Source organism: Nematostella vectensis, chromosome 15, assembly GCF_932526225.1.
Source record: "Nematostella vectensis chromosome 15, jaNemVect1.1, whole genome shotgun sequence".
Classification (NCBI taxonomy): Eukaryota; Metazoa; Cnidaria; class Anthozoa; order Actiniaria; family Edwardsiidae; genus Nematostella; species Nematostella vectensis.
Window position 1 is genome coordinate 10,465,911 of NC_064048.1, and position 21,548 is coordinate 10,487,458.

The 21,548-nt window shown below is 39.1% G+C and overlaps 3 protein-coding genes across 5 annotated transcripts; all 3 read left to right on the plus strand.

Moving 5' to 3' along the window:
• Positions 1-1,996: 1,996 nt before the first annotated feature.
• On the plus strand, positions 1,997-4,699 carry LOC116610735 (ADP-ribose glycohydrolase OARD1). Of its 3 annotated transcripts, none has more exons than XM_032371509.2 (5): positions 1,997-2,183; positions 2,262-2,329; positions 3,071-3,236; positions 3,334-3,395; positions 3,741-3,902. In XM_032371509.2, exons 1-5 carry the CDS (start codon positions 2,141-2,143, stop codon positions 3,759-3,761), a joined length of 360 nt encoding a protein of 119 aa, XP_032227400.1. In that variant the 5' UTR covers positions 1,997-2,140; the 3' UTR covers positions 3,762-3,902. The 3 variants fall into 3 exon arrangements, with proteins under 3 accessions (XP_032227400.1, XP_032227399.1, XP_032227398.1); XM_032371508.2 differs by having other exon boundaries at positions 1,999-2,183; positions 2,262-2,321; positions 3,069-3,236; positions 3,680-4,699; XM_032371507.2 differs by having other exon boundaries at positions 2,000-2,183; positions 3,680-4,699.
• Positions 4,700-5,224: 525 nt separating this feature from the next.
• On the plus strand, positions 5,225-15,782 carry LOC5503194 (deformed epidermal autoregulatory factor 1 homolog). Its single transcript, XM_048722445.1, has 10 exons — positions 5,225-5,970; positions 7,804-7,986; positions 9,341-9,464; positions 10,310-10,340; positions 10,667-10,725; positions 11,653-11,706; positions 12,214-12,446; positions 13,069-13,200; positions 13,499-13,657; positions 14,413-15,782. The coding sequence occupies exons 1-10, from the start codon at positions 5,374-5,376 to the stop codon at positions 14,482-14,484; spliced, it is 1,644 nt and encodes a 547-aa protein (XP_048578402.1). The 5' UTR covers positions 5,225-5,373; the 3' UTR covers positions 14,485-15,782.
• Positions 15,783-19,230: 3,448 nt separating this feature from the next.
• LOC116610745 (ly6/PLAUR domain-containing protein 1) lies at positions 19,231-20,603 on the plus strand. Its single transcript, XM_032371537.2, has 2 exons — positions 19,231-19,387; positions 20,275-20,603. The coding sequence occupies exons 1-2, from the start codon at positions 19,339-19,341 to the stop codon at positions 20,529-20,531; spliced, it is 306 nt and encodes a 101-aa protein (XP_032227428.1). The 5' UTR covers positions 19,231-19,338; the 3' UTR covers positions 20,532-20,603.
• Positions 20,604-21,548: the final 945 nt, after the last annotated feature.

The following is a 21,548-nucleotide window of genomic DNA, read 5'->3' on the forward strand; positions in this document are numbered from 1 at the left end:
TAATTTATTTGTTCAGCCACGTAAAGCTCTGAAGCGTAACTCCGGAATTTACAACAAAATAAATATCTAATACGAACCACAACAGAGTCTTCAATATGGCCTCTAGGGACCTCTCCAAGTGCTGAAAACATATAGATGCCTAGTTCATCAAGAAATAAGAGATTTCTCAGGGGGTTTGAGTCATAACAAAAAGTTTGATTAACTAGCGCGATTCTCTTGCAATCTTCGTTATCAACTGATTCTCTCGTATAATGGACGTCTCTAATTGGCTATTATGAGAAGTAGTGCACAGTCTTCCCGTCTTGCAAGTTAAACAGATTACAAATTTAATATTTTAGAAACAAAATATATGAAGTATTAGATCTATTGATAATTTGACATATTCAGACCTCTCAATAAGAAGATATATAACCTTTTTAGACTACTTATTGCAAATACAAATGAAAAAAAAATTCATTGCACTCAACAATAAAATCAACTTAGTGATTGTACTTGGTGTCCATTAAGCCAAATCACAGGTTGTGTAATCAAATACAAACTGAACTGCCTTATTCAGGGGCGCTTTATTAAGAGGGTTTTTTTAAAAACCAAGACATTAAAATGTCTTGGGATGGAATCCTATTAAAATACCAAATGGAATGAGACACTGTAATCAACAATCAAATTATCTGGGTCATTGTACTCCTTGGCAAGAACATCAGTTATTAAAAATAATTGAAGCTTTAGATAATAATACTTGACATACAGTAGCTCATGGAAAAGAATAAAGAATAATGTGTGAAATAGCATCTTTATTATGATGCATGGTTTATAGTTTTCAGAGCAGCATTAGTTGAAATAGGTGGAGTTACTGCCAGTTACTGGCTCCTTGTTATAATTATTCAAAAGGTTCTAATAATAATAATAATACAACTTTAGATTCATTTGAACCTTGAATAAAAATTTTAGAGAACACAACAATTTTTAAAACTTAACCAACAGCTGCATCACTAATGAAAGTTATAGTCCTGTTTTTAGCAACCCACACTAAGTTCATCTAGTATAACTTATTTTCCTTGCACAATTGGATGGTCATCCCTTACCCTGCATGCTCTTAGTCTCCCTCGCAGGCATTTTAAGGCAGGTGTCACTCGCAAGCAACTCTCTAGCATGCTAGATGCTCTGGCAATGATAATATTTATTGTTTCTACCTTTTGAGCTTGTGACCTCTATTAAAAAGACACCTTGGTTGGTGCTTTGATAAGCTTAATATCTAATGGTGGTACCATATCAAGTGGTCACCTTAGGGACCAAGCCAAGTGGCCACTTTTTCGAGGTTGGTCCTTTAATAAAGACATTTAGATGCAGTTGTACATCTCTAATAAATGACTACAGTAGAGACCCTTTAGGGCCAAAGGAAACCTTGATTCAATAAATGTTTTTTTATAGAAAGTAAAACTGAAGAGGTTACGTTTGAATGCATGGGCAATGAAAGCAAAGCAATATTGTGGGGGGGGGGCACAAAAATGCAATGCCCCCCTACTGAGAAAATTATTGCTGCCCACTCCCCTCCCCCCCCCCCCCCCCCCCCCCCCCGGTTCGATGGGGAAATATCAAATATTTCAGAATTTTAAAAAGTGGCTGCTTTATAGAGGGTGCCCATAGACCCGCATGTACAAATGGTGTAGAATGTGTGTGTTGTCTGGAGAACGAGCCAGACCCATATAAAATCCTTGACATTTTGTAACTAAAAATAATCGACTTACCATAAAGGGAAGCAAAGTTCATGAAGGTCTTTCCTGCGATACATTTTAGCTCTTGTGCTCTCTTTAAAGAACATGACAATATGACCTCGGTCGCAAGCCCTCAATGGTTTCATTATAGCTTCTTTCTGCCTGATTTTGTTTAATTCACTCGCAGTACTTTAAAAAACTTCGCGCCAAATGTTTTGATTTATTCAGCATACGGTCAGCGGTTACTTCTTCTTTCCAGGCCTATTGTCGGTCATCGCAAATAACGCCTAGCTCTTATTTACTTATTTGTGTGTATAACAGTGTATAACGTATAACACAATAATCGTTTTATTTTTTTCTACAATACTGCTAAAAACCACATTTTTTTACCTTTACAAGATATATCACCTTTGTAATTAACTCAGGAGATGGCAGTGGCACGAAGAGTTGCAAAATCTCGACTTTTTGAAGGTAAAATTCGATTCATATTGTAATTTGTTTCCATATGATTTTTGTAAAGAAAATCTCCCTTTGATTTTTTTTTCTCAGTTCAAAATATCAGAAATGCGTTATCTGTGTGGTCAAGGTTTCTCTCTACGAATCCAGTAAATAGTAAGGTAAAGGTTTGCTCAATCCTGGTAGATCAAAATAGCTTTGTTTAAATTGCATTTAATATTAAAATATTCTCTGAATTACAGAACACCCCTCACCATTATTGATTTAATGCCTCGTTCCTAAGAAATTGAAATATGTGAAGTTCTTTTGTAGAACTGTTCCGGCGGCGTATTCTGTTGTAACTACCTTTTTAAAGATTTTGTTTTACTAGATCTTATTTCCAAACCTCATTGTCATAATAATTTCAATCTGTGAATAATAAACCCTCTTTTATAAGAACCTTTTTTAAATGAACGTCCAACCTGAGATTTCACCAAATTTTAAGAACATGCCGAGCCTCAGATAGCAGAAATAAAATTCTTGTTTAATCCTGATGCGTTTTAAAATGCATGAATCAAATTGTGCTCCTAGTAACAACCTTTTTATTGATATTGATCATTAGTGTAATTCTCTTCCTAATAATTTATTGGTTATTATATTCTTACATACATTAAAATCTCCAAAGGCAGTCTTATTGGTAGAACGTACACCAATTATTTTGTTGAAAGAAAAATGTAACTTCTCCATTCTCCGTGCAATTTGTTATAAAACAGGCATGCATTTGATAGGAGGATTCATATGGCATTTTTTTCCACATAAAACTTTTACTTGGCAGCTCAAGAGGGGCTTTAAGCCCCCTACTGTATAACTGAAACTTTGTAGTTGTAGCATGCACCAATAAGTATTCCCTTAAAATGTTATAGGGGATGTGTAAAGTAGAAGAACTTCGGGGTCGTCCATGGGTGTTGCTTGCATCAGCCCCAGAGGTGTCCTTAGCTTGTGCTGTCAGTAGAGACTTTGAAATGCATAAAGGAATTGCTAAAGAGTTCAAGAGGACATTCGGAGACATCACAAGTCTCAAGGAGCAAAGTAAGATTTGAAGAGAAGAATAATATGCTATATATCGATATATTATATTTTCTATTAAAAATTATGTGCCTTATTTCTTCTACTACTTTTACTACAGAAAAGAGTGTTGGAGATATAGCTGTACTCCGTCGAAATGAAAACAGTTTTGTCTACTATTTGGTAAGTTGAAATAATAGAATTTTTTTCTCATTTTTCATATTTTCAACAGATTACAGGGGCGTAGCCAGGGGATGGCCTAGGGCCCCCCCCCCTTTACCACCCAAAACTACAGTAAATACATGAAACATCTAAAATACAGGAGAAAATGCCTGAAAGTCGCTTCTGGGCCCCCTCCTGTTAAAAATCCTGGATACTCCGCTGGATTATGTTCTTTATGTAATAACATATACTGATTTGATAACTGTCAGAAAACTTTCTGCTTATTATTTTTAAAAATACTTTAGGTAACCCGTGATAGGTGGTGGGACAAGGCAACACATGAATCTTTCTTCTCCTCCATAACAGCAATGCGAGATCACTGTGTAGAGAATGGAGTTACAAAGTTGACGTTACCACGTCTAGGGTCAGCAGAAGACTGGTTAGGCTGGGACGCTGTCAGGGATATAATAACTGAAGTGTTTGCTGACACTGGAGTCTCTTTGACAGCTTATTCTTCGAGATAGCTTTTACAATGTTCAAGCAAACATAAGGTACCAGAAAAAAATGTCTGTCTCATTTAAGATCCACTGGCCCAGGTGACATTGTCCCAAAATCTTTTGGCTTGAATTTCTTTAAAAAGAGGTTTATTGTAAAACAGTTTTGTTCTAAATTGATTTAATCTATTAGTTTAATATCTCCTACATATTTATATCTCATGAGTGCAACAGTCCGGTTTGTTGCTTGATTGGTCAAATGCAGATTTCACTGTTTAAATTGAAATACCATAAGTTAGCCTAATTGATAAGTGTTTCTTCGGATACAGAGTTCTTATTGCTAGAACATCAAGGAGAAAATAGACCACTGACATCCAGGGTTAACCTTTTATTATGGAACCTGGAGTAGTTAGTTATGAGGAGATGATAAAGCAAAATCCAAGGCTGAAAATATACTGTTTGTAAGGTAATTCCCTTTGTTTGTTTACCTCAAAGTATTTTTTTTTTCATAGAAGTGTGGCAGAGCTTTTTTGTATAGAATGACATTAGTGAATCTCATTCAGCATCCTGCCTGTCCTTAACAAAATGCTTGAGACTATTAGAACTATCTCTGGTGTTATGTTGCACTTGGAGGGCAACACCAAAAATATATATATTGATGCTGGGAGAACTGGAAGCAATATTGGATTCAAATGGCGAATAGAGTTCAATATTCTCTATTCTTCAGCCAACTTCTGTATCAAACGTAACAGCTAACAGCTATTTATTTGCTTGTTTTGTCAGTGTTAGGTTACTGGCTTTTCTTGTAGATGATTAAATGTTTTCATTCATTATTGTTACATTTGTGTTATTTAAATAGTTTATATATATACCTTTGAATGAAACAAATGCCTCGTTCTGCTTTTTCTTAGGTACCATATTCTAATAATGCATTTTAGGGTCCCCAAATGGTCTTTGGCAAGCAATTGCCTTTTTTTTATGCGAGACCAAGCATTTTTAGTTGTTGAATAAATCATATTGAATAAATCAAGCAGCAAGAACATTGAAAAATACAATGCGAGCACGGCGGTAAAAAAACTGCGAGAGCATTCAAGAATCAGCCGAAAACTGCAAGCACATCAAGACAAGAAATATTTAATGAATGTTCAAAAATAAAAGAAATTTATGTTTATACTCTGTAGAGTAACAATATATATTCATATTGCGTTCTGCTGTGATGGCCTAAAGTCATCCCTGGTCATACATTTTTCATAATATTTATGAAACACCCTCCCCTCCCCCAAAGTTTGATTACTCCCCTGCGCGCGCCTGGTGACTAGCGTGGCGCGTCGGGCCGATCGAAAAAGAGCCAACGAAAGGGGTCGAAAAACTCCAAAACCTCTGCATCGAAAAACACTATAAAATACCCACAACTTCCATTGTGCACTTCCAAACAGCTGCAAAAAAGACTAGTAGCTTAATTTGAGAGCTTTTTTGTAAATTTTCGAGGTGTTTTGAGCGCCAAAATGGAAGAAAACGTTGGCGTTCCGAGGACGGCGAACGACGCCGAAGGTCTCTCCGTTGTGACTTCGTTGGGAGAAGTAAGCGAACAGATTACCATTACCGAAGAGCTGCCGAACGAACACGACTCTAACCAACAATACGAGCAAAACCCCAGTGAATCGGCATCAAATGCCGTCCAGCAATGCGAGGTGCAGGTAGTAAAAGTAGCGAATGTCGGCGGAGGAATGAACATTACGTTTTCAACCCCGGCATTGATCACTCGCTCGGAGGAAGATGGCGGCCAAACGCACACGATTCAAGTCGCCGAATCTGCCCTTGCCCCGATACAGGAAGTGGCCATTGCAAGTCCAGAGAATTCCAATAGATCTGACACGCCAATTCAGGGCGACTGCGACATACATGAAGAACAAGACCAAGAAAGTTTGCATATTCAAGAAGGATCAAGCCCTGAGCCATCGCACCGGCGAGACGACAACCATAAGTCGACATCGTGGGACGCGGTCATAAACGCCGAGGTTCTGTCAGTACGATGTAGAAATGAAACAGCTGAGTTACACAAGTCTAAACTGGGATCTGGGGGTCGAGGAAAGTGCATAAAGGTATTTTATTTACCGTCAAATCGCTCGTGTAATTAGATCCGACCATGTTGTTTTTTGAAATCCTAGCGGCTTACACATCCTCTTTTGTCTTAAGTTGTAATTTACCATAATCGTAATTATCTTTATGACAGAATTTAGAACAAATAGAAGTCAACACTTATCTAAAAATTTCTCTTTCAAATGGTCAACTATCTTTTTGTTACCCCTCTCTGTTCTTCCCTTCCTATCTCTTCACACCTCCCCCCTCCCTCCTCAAACTCCTAAAACTTCAAGCTCCTAAAACTTAGTTTCTACCTTGTTATAATATTGCTATCAGTCTGACTCTGATGGCCTCTAAAAAAAAAACATTTTTTAAAGTTTTAATCCCTGATAAAAAAAATGTTAAGCAAAAGAAATATTGACTAATAATGTCGAGCCAAGAACCGGAAAAATTAGCAAGTAAACTGCTGTACTGTAGCCATTTTGGTTTTGCCTCAATTAGCTTTAACCTCCACCCCCTCGTGGAAATGCTTTATTATTCACCCAGCAGTACAAAGCTGATAAGTAAGCCTTAATCCCCCCACCCCCTCCCTCCCTACACAACCCCCTCATGGAAATGCTTTATTATTCACCCAACAGTACAAAGCTGATAAGTAAGCCTTAATCCCCCCACCCCCTCCCTCCCTACACAACCCCCTCGTGGAAATGCTTTATTATTCACCCAACAGTACAAAGCTGATAAGTAAGCCTTAATCCCCCCACCCCCTCCCTCCCTACACAACCCCCTCGTGGAAATGCTTTATTATTCACCCAACAGTACAAAGCTGATAAGTAAGCCTTAATCCCCCCACCCCCTCCCTCCCTACACAACCCCCTCATGGAAATGCTTTATTATTCACCCAACAGTACAAAGCTGATAAGTAAGCCTTAATCCCCCCACCCCCTCCTCCCTCTCAACCCCCTCGTGGAAATGCTTTTATTATTCACCCAACAGTACAAAGCTGATAAGTAAGCCTTAACCCCCCCACCCCCCTCTCAACCCCCTCATCTAAATGCTTTTGTTATTCACCCAACAGTACAAAGCTGATAAGTAAGCCTTAATCCCCCCACCCCCTCCTCCCCCAACCCCCTCATGTAAATGCTTTTATTATTCACCCAACAGTACAAAGCTGATAAGTAAGCCTTAATCCCCCCACCCCCTCCTCCCCCAACCCCCTCATGTAAATGCTTTTATTATTCACCCAACAGTACAAAGCTGATAAGTAAGCCTTAATCCCCCCACCCCCTTCTCCCTACACAACCTTCTCGTGGAAATGCTTTATTATTCACCCAACAGTACAAAGCTGATAAGTAAGCCTTAATCCCCCCACCCCCTCCCTCCCTACACAACCCCCTCATGGAAATGCTTTATTATTCACCCAACAGTACAAAGCTGATAAGTAAGCCTTAATCCCCCCACCCCCACCCCCCTCTCAACCCCCTCATCTAAATGCTTTTGTTATTCACCCAACAGTACAAAGCTGATAAGTAAGCCTTAATCCCCCCACCCCCTCCTCCCCCAACCCCCTCATGTAAATGCTTTTATTATTCACCCAACAGTACAAAGCTGATAAGTAAGCCTTAACCCCCCCACCCCTTCCTCCCTCTCAACCCCCTCATCTAAATGTTTTTGTTATTCACCCAACAGTACAAAGCTGATAAGTAAGCCTTAATCCCCCCACCCCTTCCTCCCTCTCAACCCCCGCATCTAAATGTTTATATTTACCCAACAGTACAAAGCTGATAAGTAAGCCTTAATCCCCCCACCCCTTCCTCCCTCTCAACCCCTTCATGGAAATGCTCTTATTTTTGCAGTACAATGATGAATGGATGACTCCATCAGAGTTTGAAGCTCGGTGTGGACGTGCTTCATCGAAAGACTGGAAGCGTAGCATCAGATACAGTGGACGCACCCTGCAGACATTAATAGAGGAGGGTGTCCTAACACCTCACGCTACTTCTTGTACCTGCGCATCATGCTGTAACGATGACACCCTGGTAAGGTTTTATTTTGTAGATCAGCATGTTTGTAAACTTAGGGTGACTTAGACAGTTTATTACAATCAGTTACAAGGGAGTCAAAGCTGATGGAAAAGGATGCTTTGTGTGATTTAGAGAGTTTATTACAATCAGTTACAAGGGAGTCAAAGCTGATGGAAAAGGATGCTTTGAGTGACTTAGAGAGTTTATTACAATCAGTTACAAGGGAGTCAAAGCTGATGGAAAAGGATGCTTTGAGTGACTTAGACAGTTTATTACAATCAGTTACAAGGGAGTCAAAACTGATGGAAAAGGATGCTTTGTGTGACTTAGACAGTTTATTACAATCAGTTACAAGGGAGTCAAAGCTGATGGAAAAGGATGCTTTGAGTTACTTAGAGAGTTTATTACAATCAGTTACAAGGGAGTCAAAACTGATGGAAAAGGATGCTTTGAGTGACTTAGAGAGTTTATTACAATCAGTTACAAGGGAGTCAAAGCTGATGGAAAAGGATGCTTTGAGTGACTTAGAGAGTTTATTACAATCAGTTACAAGGGAGTCAAAGCTGATGGAAAAGGATGCTTTGAGTGACTTAGAGAGTTTATTACAATCAGTTACAAGGGAGTCAAAGCTGATGGAAAAGGATGCTTTGAGTGACTTAGAGAGTTTATTACAATCAGTTACAAGGGAGTCAAAGCTGATGGAAAAGGATGCTTTGTGTGACTTAGAGAGTTTATTACAATCAGTTACAAGGGAGTCAAAGCTGATGGAAAAGGATGCTTTGAGTGACTTAGAGAGTTTATTACAATCAGTTACAAGGGAGTCAAAGCTGATGGAAAAGGATGCTTTGAGTGACTTAGAGAGTTTATTACAATCAGTTACAAGGGAGTCAAAGCTGATGGAAAAGGATGCTTTGAGTGACTTAGAGAGTTTATTACAATCAGTTACAAGGGAGTCAAAGCTGATGGAAAAGGATGCTTTGAGTGACTTAGAGAGTTTATTACAATCAGTTACAAGGGAGTCAAAGCTGATGGAAAAGGATGCTTTGTGTGACTTATAGAGTGTATTACAATCAGTTACAAGGGAGTCAAAGCTGCTGGAAAAGGATGCTTTGAGTGACTTAGAGAGTTTATTACAATCAGTTACAAGGGAGTCAAAGCTGCTGGAAAAGGATGCTTTGGGTGACTTATAGAGTGTATTACAATCAGTTACAAGGGAGTCAAAGCTGATGGAAAAGGATGCTTTGTGTGCAGCATAGTGTTGCTTTATCTAATATTGACATTGTTTGACCTGATTTCCCCTTAAATTGCAAGTGAATGATGAAACGTGTAATCTTCACTTTCTAATAATATCTGTTTTCCCCTGCGCCAGGCTGGCCCTGTCCGGCTGTTTGTCCCTTACAAGCGCCGCAAGAGGGTGTCCTCGCAGTCCAGTCTTGCGTCGCCAGTGTTGAAGAAGAGTATGTCGCTCAGCTCTGATCCAACCAAAAGAGAAGGTACACTGTGTTTTATCTTTGAATTTTATTTGCTGCCACCATGACACCCTTGCATGGGTTAGCATTCTTTCATTTAGCAGATGGAAATGGATTGAACATATGGCATTAGGTTTTGGTATAGGCTGTGTGTTTGCCTGGAAAATGAATATACAGTGATAAACCAACTAATATATCTATCGTTTTGCTATGCCTTTTGAAGGCCACAAAAGAAAGGTTGTTGTTTCCATTCGCCCATGTCCTTCCCTGCTAGCAGAGGCCTCTTTTCTCTGTATTCCTCTCGGCTGGAGTTCGCGAGGAAAAGATACCTCTGCCATAGGTCTCAAGTTCGTTTGATCAAACCCCTGTCCACGATCGTGGACGGGAGATCCAGAGCGCATGCTCCGTTCATTAATTACTGGCCACTATTTGAGCCCACATAGACTAGCGCATGCATGAAATGTATATCCGCTGCGGGATAATAAGCCCGCATTCGAAACGGCATCCTCCGTAGAAATATCACGCAACGAATTATAAAAGAAGCCATTCAATGCCTTATCTTCATTCAGAATTTTCTCTCTTTTGACTAACGAGTCAATCTTCCGTTTACAGGTTTTGCATATCCTTCTGGAAATAGCTGATCTAAGTTTACCAAAAAGTTTTTTAACATTTTCTTCAAGTCCAACTGTTAGCAGGGTTTTTCTCCTGTTTGTTTCTAGCAGTTCACTTTTCTGTGTCGCATCTCTATCTTAAGCATTATTTTGATTCCTTGTGACCATACGAAATACTTCTGCAAAAAGCTGCTATCAAATCTTGAATCCTCTTTTAGTCAGAATTCAGAATGGTCTTTCTTTGGTTTTGTTTATCAGGTGGACATAGTCTTATGATGAGATCTGCAAGGTAAGACTAGATAGGACTTTTAGTTGAGCCTAGCATCATGTTAAAGAATGTCAATTAGCCAGTCCTTTGTTATAGTTTACATTTGAAAATAGAATGGCCCAGTTTGTGTGCCTAGTTTGCAACAGCATGGAATACATACATTTTAAGCTTTTTAGCCCTAAAGTTTTTCTTTGTCTTTTGACAAAGAAATTGTAGTAATTTTCCAAAAGCAATGCATGGGTGTAGTAATTTTCCAAAAGCAATGCATGGGTAATTGGACATAGACATTCGCAGGTACAAATAAACCTTTTTTCATTGGTTTTTGAGCTGTGTTTGTTATTTTCCAGTGTGGATTCAGCTGGAGGTACCTTTGTGACAGAGTCCGGCAACGCCATAGAAGCTGGAGGTAATGAAGCCAGATTGTAACAATTACTACTACAATTACTATGATTTATTGTTCTTTTGTGTTCTCCTACCAGAGCCAGATAATGCAAAGTTTGTCATTGTCCAGGACTCCAACTAAGTGGTCAAATTTTACTGTCGAATTTTTTGTATTGCCACCCACGCTTTCAAAACACGATTTGTTTGGTTTTCTGTTCTGTCAGTAAAATGATTCTGAGCCAGTCAGAGTCTCACTTTGTGCACTTCCCTGGCTATCCTCTGGACGAAAACCAGACAGTGTCGCGACAGAAAGCCAGGCAACTGCACTAGGCAAGAGATGGCAAGAATCCGATTGGCTTAGAATAATTTGACTGGCGGAACAGAAAATCCCAAAACACAAAAACAAATCCATGTTTTGAAAATGCAGCGTTGGGATACAACAGATTTAACAGTAACTAGATTTTCTGGAATTCAAGCAAAACTTAGTTAAAAAATTAGCAACCAGCAAACATCTGCAGTTTGAGGTCCTTTGATTTGATAAACAGTCAGATAATCAATTAACTGGTGGTTATCCTATAGCTGCAGAGAAGTTAGCATGTGCTCGCGAGCAAAACATTTTTAATATGTAAACACTGTTACACAACCAATCAACCATTTTGTTCCTTATCACTAAAATTTGAACGGCGCAACTGCTGTAGAAACCTAAAACCAGTCACCCAAATTTGTCTCTAAAATACATTGAACTTTGAGCCCTACTATCCATAACTCAAAATTCGTAAATAAAAATAGTACTACTGCATTATTCTATATTTCTGACCTCCAAATATCAACATCTCAGCTTCTACAAAACTGAAACAAACTTTTTGTTCTTAAGTCTGTGAGGTACACTTTATATTGTAATTTGGGGTACTTTTGGTTTGTTAGCTTTTACAAATTGTAATTCCATATACAGATATCATCCAAGTGTCCAGTGGTGCTGTGGCACACCTTCAACCTCTCATGAAAGGTGAGGTTGCATCCAATAAGTACCCGCTTGAAAAAGCCCCCTCCCCCTGAAACACAAAACATTGAACAAGTTCTCCACTCATAAAAGGAAAGGATGACCTAATGCAAGGCTTTAAGGAAGGTTACTCCTTTTTATTATTGACTACAAAATAATTATTTGTTTTTTTTTTTTGTTTAATCTTATTCAGCACCTGATGATTGAGTTTTTATTTTTATTCTTTAATGTAATACTTCAAATAAAGACATAGTACTGTAACAGAAATTCATATACAGAGCTGAAGTCTGAAATTTAAAATAAGTTGTCTGCTTCAAATACTTAATACAGAGAGTGGCATGGTAGCTCAGTGGTCTCCTTCACTTTGAATTCGCTTTTTGTTGCATGGGGGCATTTATAGTAAATAATGACCTTTTTTGACCCAAACCCTTACCATCAGCTATCGTCTAGTATGCTAATCCCTTTTAGGCCAACTGTTCCCAATTTTATTAACCAGATTTTCTTGTGTAACAGATCTGTCTACAGGAATTATTACCGTTAGCTCAGGCGCCTCCATACCTCACACACCCATGACACCCATGACGCCCCTTACCCCTATGGCACCCATGACACCTGGTCTTTCCACACCGGGCACCCCTATTGTCACCCAGATGACTAGCATGGCCCATAATGCCGCTGTAACCATGGCGGTGCCAGTCTCAGAGGTCAACATGGAGCAGAAACGGAACTGGTGGCATATTGAAGAGGTGTGTCTTTTTTACATGCCATGTGAGGAGGGCGGGGGGTGTAATAGGGGTCTTGTCCCCAGCCTGCAACACAGTTCAAATAGGCAGGCTAATCAATGCTCAAATCAAGATCTCAGTATTTTTATTTGATAACACAGAACCCTTGAACAAGCCAATTATAGATAATCTTTTGTTTTTCTTGTTATGCAAATTATAAAAAAGAGACATTCCATGTATAAGACCCATCCTGACTTTGAAGGTCATTTTGGAGTGTAAAAAGATTCTAACAGTATACAATGTACACTGGTAATTATGATATGTAGATCGTTTGACACCTTAGTCTGTACTGTAAAACTGTAATAATTTTGGTGGTCAATGAGCCTTTTTGTGTAGTTGAAAAAGAAAACTAGATGGGTCTAGCGACTTAATGACTGAGAAATAACTTCAACTAACTTGAAACACCATATTCAAATCATGGCAGGAACTCGGAAAAATCCCTAGCAAGAGCCAGGGTGAGTACTGGGTCCACCATTTTGAGAGGCCAACAAGTTGACAAAATGGTCCACCGGTACCAGGCCACCCATGCTGTCACAAAATAATTACAAGCAGCCAGGACCTCGTTTGATCTTTTGTTCCTCTGCAGATGGTTAACTCCTTGCTAAGCACTGCCCAACAACTAAAGTGCATGATTGAACAAGCCAAGCTCCAGTCAGAGGCGGCAAGAGAGGCAGCTGTCGCCCAGGCTAAACTACAGGCAGAGGCAGAGAAGAAAGAGGTAGGACTTTTTGGACATTTTATCTATGGTTTTCTGGAATTGAAAAATATGTTGGAAAATGTATCATCTCTAGTCCTTCAAATTGAAAAAAAGTGTTGGAAAATTCTCCATCTCTGGTTTCCTCAAATTGAAACATGTGTTGGAAAATTCCTTATACAGTATATCTGGCCCCTGAAATAAAAAAAAAGTGTTTAAAAATTCATCAACTCTGGCTGCAGAAATTTCCCACCCCCTATACTATATTTATAAAATTCAAACTTGCCATTAAACTAAGTGTCTATATCATGTCTTTTTGTAGCTGTTGTCCCAGACTCGCATGAACTCACTAATTCAGCTGACAAAAGCGCTGAATGACGCACAGGCCGAGAGAGAACAAGCGGTTCAGCAGGCTCTTCAGCATGCTAAGGCTGACAAGATGGAAGCAGTAGCTGATGCCAGGCAGCAACAGTTTATTAAGGTAGGGGAGAAGTGGGTAGGGTGAATTAGGGAGGGAAATTTTGGGAAGAAAGGGAAAAGGAAAGAGGAAGGGAGCGATGCATGGAGAGAAAAGGAAAGTGAAGGGGGGAAAGGATGGAAGGAAAGTAAGAAGATAAAATGAAAGGGAATGGATTAGGGATAGGAAATTTGGAAAGAAAAGAAAGTGAAAGAACGGAAGGAAAGTAAGAAGAGAAAAATGGAAGGAAAGGGAATGGATTAGGGAGAGAAAGTTTGGAAAGAAAAGAAAGTAAAGTGAGGGAAAGAGGAGGAAAGGGAAGTAAGAAGAGGAAATGGAAGAAAATGGAATGGAGTAGAAAGAGGAAATTTGGAAAGAAAAGTGAAGGGAGGGGAAGAGAACGTAAGGGAAGTAAGAAGAGGAAATGGAAGGGAAGGGAATGGAGTAGTGATAAGAAATAAGGAAAGAAAAGGGAGGGAAAGAGGAGGGAAAGAGGAGGAAAGGAAAGTGAGAGGAGGAAATGGAAGGGAAGGGAATGGATTCGGGAGAGGAAGTTTGGATAGGAAAGGGAAGGGTAGGGAAAGGAAGAGAATGTGAGGCCTATTTCATCCAGAAATGCAAGTTCTGACTAAAATGCTATGAATGAGCAATCAGGGCCTTACAGTATGTGGACTGTTATACTAATACTTTTACTACATTACTGTAAGTTATGCAGATGCACAGTCAAAAGACTGTGACAAGGTAGAGAATCATGTTGAATCGTATTGCTTTCGATCTAGACTTACACTGGGCAAGCTGAAGCAGTTACCTCAGAGCAGCAAGCGGCTGAGGACAAAAACGGGATGGAATGATGAATCATAGCTGTGGGCGTAACTTTGACACTGTTGGGCCAGTATTGGACCAAGAGTGGACACATATTTTAAACATACCATCATGGATGTACACAGCCGTTCATATTGGAAAAGTATTGGTTTCATTGGGCCATGACTGGAAAAGTACTTTAAACATACCATCATGGATGTACACAGCCGTTAATTTTGGACAAGTATTGGTTTCATTGGGCCATCACTTGACAAGTATTTTCATACCATCATTGAATACGTATATGGCCTTTCATATTGGACAAATATTGGTCCATCATCGATGTCAGTATTGGAACAGTCAATGCTCACAGACAGTATGTATGTATGTATGTAGGAGCAGAAAAGGCCAGATCAGTAGCTAGTATAGCATGTTCATCGGTTTACCCATACTGTACCGCCCTAGCCTTATACTGAGATTTACTATAGGAGTAAACCTTATAATTAGATGTTGCACTACTGTGGCCACCATAACAAATTTGATGTGGATACCATTAGGATACCACATTATTTATCTTTATTGGTTTACTTAACAAAATTGTAAGGGTGTCATGCTAGCGTTTATCTCACTATAATTTGCATGATTGCCTTAGTTGTATTGCTAGGGTTACCAAAGAGTTTTGATAGTTCAATAGAACATTCAGAAAAAAAACCTCTTATTCAAACTCTTATAGCTCAAATTCACTACTAAATCAAACTGAGTTTAATTTACCTTTATTGACCTACTTTTCAAACCTTTTCGAACAAGAAAATCAAACTTCCTATAACTCGTACTTTTTTTTTGTTCTGCTTGGCCATACTTCCTTCTTACTCCTCAAAATTAGTGTTGATCATGTTTTATCGGATATTTTGATTGATATGATAATTTGAAGCTGTGCTAACATGGACTTACTTTTGTCTCTTCAAATTTTGGGTTAACATGGCTGTACTGACTGTAGTAGACTGTGTATCCAAAACCTTAAAACACTTTAAAGAGAAGATTTAACATTGTATGATAGAGTATTTCACAGTTATATGTGATGCCTTTGTAATAGCTGTTATGATGACATGTACATAAGTTTGGCATTTTATTGGGTTTCCTGTGCTATGCTTGTAATTTGTATCTTACCAAAATAGGATATAATGTCTAAAAGCAGATGGGTTTCCTGTGGTACACTCACGCTTTCACACCACAGGAGTCCCGATATATCCCATTGGTATCTTCTCTTTGAACCATTAGCCTTTCCTATATTGCTATGAAAACTTATGTAAATATTTACTTGTTTATATATTAAAGTATTTTAAAAGTTTGTAAGGCTAATGAAGCCACTTTAAGACTGTAAAATAGTTCTCTAAATGTCTACCCCCGACAGTATCTGGCTCTAGAAACCAAACTTGTACACTACACCTTTTGGATTCCAGAATAGCATATTTGATAACTACTGTTGTCATTGAATCAACTCTTATTCTTGGCTCGCATTCATATGTTATAATATGTTCTCATAAGGATCTAATCAATTTATCGATAAGCAATAAAAGAAAGAAAAAATGTAGAGCAAATTGCGCGAGAATCGAACCTCCTAAGATCAGATGAAACGAGAAAAGAAAAAAAAAAGACCATACTTCCAGACGTGCTGAAACGCCGTATGGCAGCTAAAGCTTTACAAATCAAGAAAATTTAGCCAAAAATTGTCGTTTTTGACAAACGCGGTCACTTCCATGTAAGAAAACTAATATATTCCTTATTTGGAAAAACTGCATGATTCTTGTCATTTTTAAGGTTGCCGTATCGCAGGGGCTTCGTAAACTTTATGACTTGTAATCAGAAAAGAAAAACAGTGACTGTGACCATCTTTAGCCAATGGAAAAGGTCTCTAAAGAGAAGTAGATTCCTCGTTACCAGATCCCCAAAACGACAACGTTTTCTTATGCGGCTAAGCTGGAGATTTCGGCCACAGCACCGCTATCTAGCAAACTGTACAACACAAAGGAACCTGAGGTACCCGCGCATCAATGGGGAGGCAATAACCAGGATCCCAGCCCTGCCTTAGGGCGCGTTTTTTTCCTATCATTCTGGAATGGGAATGGTTGGTTGAGAATTTCAAAATGGCATTCGAGTCATGTTAATACAGGTAGCAGATTCGGTGGAATGGCCTTCATTCCATTCTTGAATGGGAATGCGGGATAACAGAACGCGCGCTTTTTTTTTCTTTCTAATTATTCTCATTCCTGAATCAAGAGTAAAAAACGCTCCCTTAGCCACGCACAGCTCGCTGAGATATATGGGTAAATCTGAGACTTTGCTATCTAATAGTCCGTGGCTTGCATCACTATTAATGCCCATTTTATTACTCACATTTCATACTAGGTAAAGATGAAGAGGGGGAGCCACGGAAAGTGGCAACAAGTGGCAGCAGGTGAGAACGATCCAATCGAGTTCTGGGGCTCCGCTTTTAGGCATTATATTTTAAAAAAAGTGCATTACATTGTCAAGAAAATGATGATGTCATCTCTAGCTACACCTAAACCAATGCAATAATTTTAGTAGCGGAGCCCCTGCGGAGCCCAATAGTCATAGAAAGGTGGCATATACTATACGATAAAGCCCGAGACTGTTGTCAGATTTCGGAATCCGAGATCCGATCTCTTAACAACCTAACCCGATTTTTTTTTTCAGCCTGTTTTGGAATAACTTGCTCGAGGTATGTCATACACATCAGTTGAAAAAAGAATAAGTTGCAATACATTTTTGCTACATTACGAAAAAGAAGGGGAAACCCATCGTAAAAAACGCCGAGATTCCTAGGCTTTGCGAAATTTTTGCGGGACTTTCGAAATTTCGAGGTACCCATTGCCCATAGACTGAAAAATATCGGGGTCTTTTTCACGCTTGCGTCTCTTGGGAATTGGCGGGTTGCTATGGTAGTGTGGAAATTTCGTCATCATGCACAGCACGCTGGGACCTAGGTATAATATATTGCAGGCTTTTGTACTCCTTTACTCAAGCTAAGTTCAAACGTCGTATTATCCATGAGCCGTTCAATGCAAATGCATGTAAATGAATCGGTTGATTATGCCATCTTCATTCGCATGCATTTGCATTGAATACGGGTCATGGATGAAACGACTTTTGAACTTAGCCTCAGTCGCGCACGTCAACATCTTTCGTGCTCAGAAACAAGAAAAGTAACAATGCTGAGCTATTCTGAAATGCGGGAAAGGGTGGAACAGGCCCGTACCCATGATTTTTCTTGGGAAGAAGGGGTGCGAAATCCCAAAAAGTGGACCTATTTTTTCCGGGGGGAGGGAGGGAGAGGGAGGGAGCTCTCTGATCTAACAACCTCTGAAAGAACAAAAAGGGTTTAATTTACGTCTTTGCTGTATCTCCATGGGGCGTTTATTGTCGGATTTGACTACATACCAGAGTGATCTAGCTTATGATGTTTAGTTTTGTCTACAAATAGCACGTCTATTGAGAACCAAAAGTGGACTTTGGGGCCGTTGTGGGGGGTGCGTTCCAAAGGCCCGTACCCCCTGGGTACGGGCCTGTGGAATACCTAGGCGCATTGGGAGCTTATGGACTTTATGGAGGGACATCGCAACTTCCCCTGAGGCTAAGGAGCCCTTTTTAATCTTATTACCTGTCCCTCTGTTTAAGAATGTCCAGGCTGAGATTTCACCAAATTTTAAGAACATGCTAATAACATGCAGAGGCTAATGCTCGAGGATCCAGCATGCTTTGCGGGTGCTCCCAAAGGTCACTTCCGCAAAAGAGCTCTTTTTCGCGCAAAGTACGCTGGATCCTCGGGCATGGCCGAGGCTCATATAGCAGCAACATATTGCTTTTTTTAGTCTTATGTTCTAAAATACAGTGTTAAATTAAATATTATTATTATTAATAGTATATTGCTATTGGTCATTTGTGTAATTCTCCTCCTAAAATTCATTGGGTACTATCTGACTATACTTTATAAGCACTAAAATTTAAGAACATTGTTAGAACATTTTCAGCCTTAAACTGCTCCAAAAATAAGAACGGCCCAGCCTCAACTAAAAATTAGACGTTCTTATAATAAAAGTGTTATCCTCCTTTTCTCGATCAAAAATAAATTACTTGCTTAAGGAAGATTGCATGGCTGGCTCTGTTTTCGCTGAAATATTTGAATCAGCGTTCAGTTGCCATAACTACTTTACTATGAAGGTCCCTTTGTATTGCCCAATTTCTCATTTTATTTATCTCAAGCATTAAGACCAATTATTAACAAAGAATCATGTCTAATTTTCCAACACGCAACAACAATATCGATTCATAAAAGAAAGAGAAACAATAAAAAAAACATTCGTCAATAGGCCGCGTCTGTTTGCTTATGATATCTGGAACTTATTACTTCTTTACAAGATTAAGAAATTATTCGTCCGTGTTTATTTCTTTAATGAACTTATATAAGAAAATTGAAGAAAAAAATTCCCGGTGGGAAAATATGACCAACCACAAAGATATAAGGACATACAAAACCACAAAAAGGGGTAATGAGAATAAAAAAAATATTCATGAAAGAGCTAATTAAATAAATAAATTGGATTGCTTCGATAAATTTAACCAGCTTTCAGATAACGCTTCAAATAGGAGAGGTGATAAATAAATATATTTACATAAGTGGCTAATGAAATTAAAATCATCGTCAATTTAGCCTGACAAAAAGTTCTATCGTTATTAAAGTGAAACAGAAAAACGATTAGATGTCTCAGCTGCCGGGTGTTTGTCTTACCTTGATTGATAAACGGCACTCCTTTTAGTATTCCCAGTTCGTTCAGTCACTTCCAGCAGTGAACGTTATATCGGCAATAAGCCTGCGTACCACCAGAATGAACACGTTTGTTTCATTGATTCTTCTCAGCGTATGTTTCATGCAAGGTATATTTAGATAGTTTATCTAAGGCCTTTTTAACCTTTAAAATATCTATTTTTCCAGCTAAATCATTTTTGGCCAATTCTAAAACAACGCAATTGCACTGACTGGAAATTTACATCTAGAAAAATAAGCAAAAAAAAAAAAAAACGTCTAAAATAGTACTAGCAAATGATGTGAGTTTCGGAGTGTACTAGTGGTAAAAAAAAATGGTAAAAAAGAGTTTTTGTATTCAATCCAAAACTATGAAAATTACACCACTAAATGTTAACGCCCGAAATTTTACTTACTAGAACAATTTTCGACGACGCTAGTGAAATACGGACAAGCCGAGCTGTAATAGCCGAGCGTAGCTGCTTTAGAAAGGGAGAAGAGTCTCCCTATTTTCGGCCGAGCACTACGTCCGATAGAACGACTTTTCCGGGAACTTTTCCAGGGCGCTTATTCGCAGGCTAATTTCTTGATCTCGCGGGCATTGATGGCGATATTTCTTTCTGTGCTTAATGTTGGTAGTGATTAAAGATTATTGGATTGGTTCTAGGGTTTTGCTAGCAGTGTCACGAATGCCCAGATAGAAGTCTTGATCTCATAGGCGTTGACAATATTTTTATCTCTTCTCACTGTTGGTGGTGAATAAAGATTATTGTATTGGTTCGAGGGTTTTGCTAGCAGTCTCACGAATGCCCAGATAGAAGTCTTGATCTCATGAGCGTTGACAATATTTCTATCTCTTCTCACTATTGGTGGTGAATAACGATTATTGTATTGGTTCTAGGGTTTTGCTAGCAGTGTCACGAATGCCCAGATAGAAGTCTTGATCTCATGAGCGTTGACAATATTTCTATCTCTTCTCACTGTTGGTGGTGAATAAAGATTATTGTATTGGTTCTAGGGTTTTGCTTGCAGTGTCATGAATGTCCCGCGTCAAGCTCCTTGGCAGAGTGCGAGTCAAACCAGAAGGTTGTGAATTGCAGTGATGAATTTAACTGTATGACCGTGAAGGAGATCCCTCTAGCGGCAGAAGGTGAACAGTCAGTGGAGTACTTCAGGCACACTTGTGCACAGGCCGAACCCTGCACGCAGTTCTGCAATGGAAAAGACCATCCCTGCGAGATTCTAACCTGCTGTAACACTGATCTCTGTAACTGAGCACACGCTATGATCCACTGGTTGTATTAAAAGTTTACTTCAGAAGTGAATACATTTTATATGAGCTTTCAATATGCATCGTGTGGTACTTTAAAAAAAATGATAATACAACTTTTGCGCTCTCTCCCCTAAATAGATGCCTATGGACAAATTGACAAAAGTGAGTTTCCATCTAAGGGCCAGGGGCTCCTGGCTTTAAGCATACTGTCATTTTCAAAATTCCGTACACCCCACAACCGTATCACCGTTTAATGTAATAACTGCAGCTTAATGTAACACTACCGCTTAATGTTATAAAAATCGCCTCTTTATGTAATATTAACGCTAAATGTAAGAAAAAATCAACGCTTTTAAAATGTAATAAAACAGTTAACGGTAAATGTAAGAACAAATTAACGCTTAATGTAAAGGCATGGCTAAACTAGGCGACATGTCGAGCGCGAAATGTAGCGCGGACATGTCTCCTAAATGTTTCCTAGTTTAGCCACCGCCACAGATATGTAGTGCGGGACAAATTTTGTATCCGAGAAACATTTTTTTGTCGCTTCTACAAGATTTGGCGCGCGCTATAATGTCTCTTTGGGTGGCTAACCTAGGAGACATGTCGCACGCTACATGGTCGCGCTCGACATGTCGCCTAAATTAGCCTTGCCTTAATCTTATTCAATTAGCCTGGCCTTAATCCTATTCAATTTTCCCTCCGGGAAAATTGCTATAACTTCTGAACCATAGAAGCTAAAACTTGGTGACTTTTCCTAAAAACTATCTGCGGACGTTTTAACGCCATTGACATGCCTAGGAGACGCTCCTTGTTACCATGGCAACCATTTTTCACATATAGTTTTCCCTAACACATATACACTGGGCCACCTGTGGTAAAAGGCCGAATATACGCTGACGGGCTAACACACTTTTCCCAAAAACTAAAAAATAGTGAATTTTTCATATTTTGGTCCTGTTTCTTAGATTTAAATGCCTCTTTTGACTTTATAAGTTTGTTTAGGTGACAATTTTCAC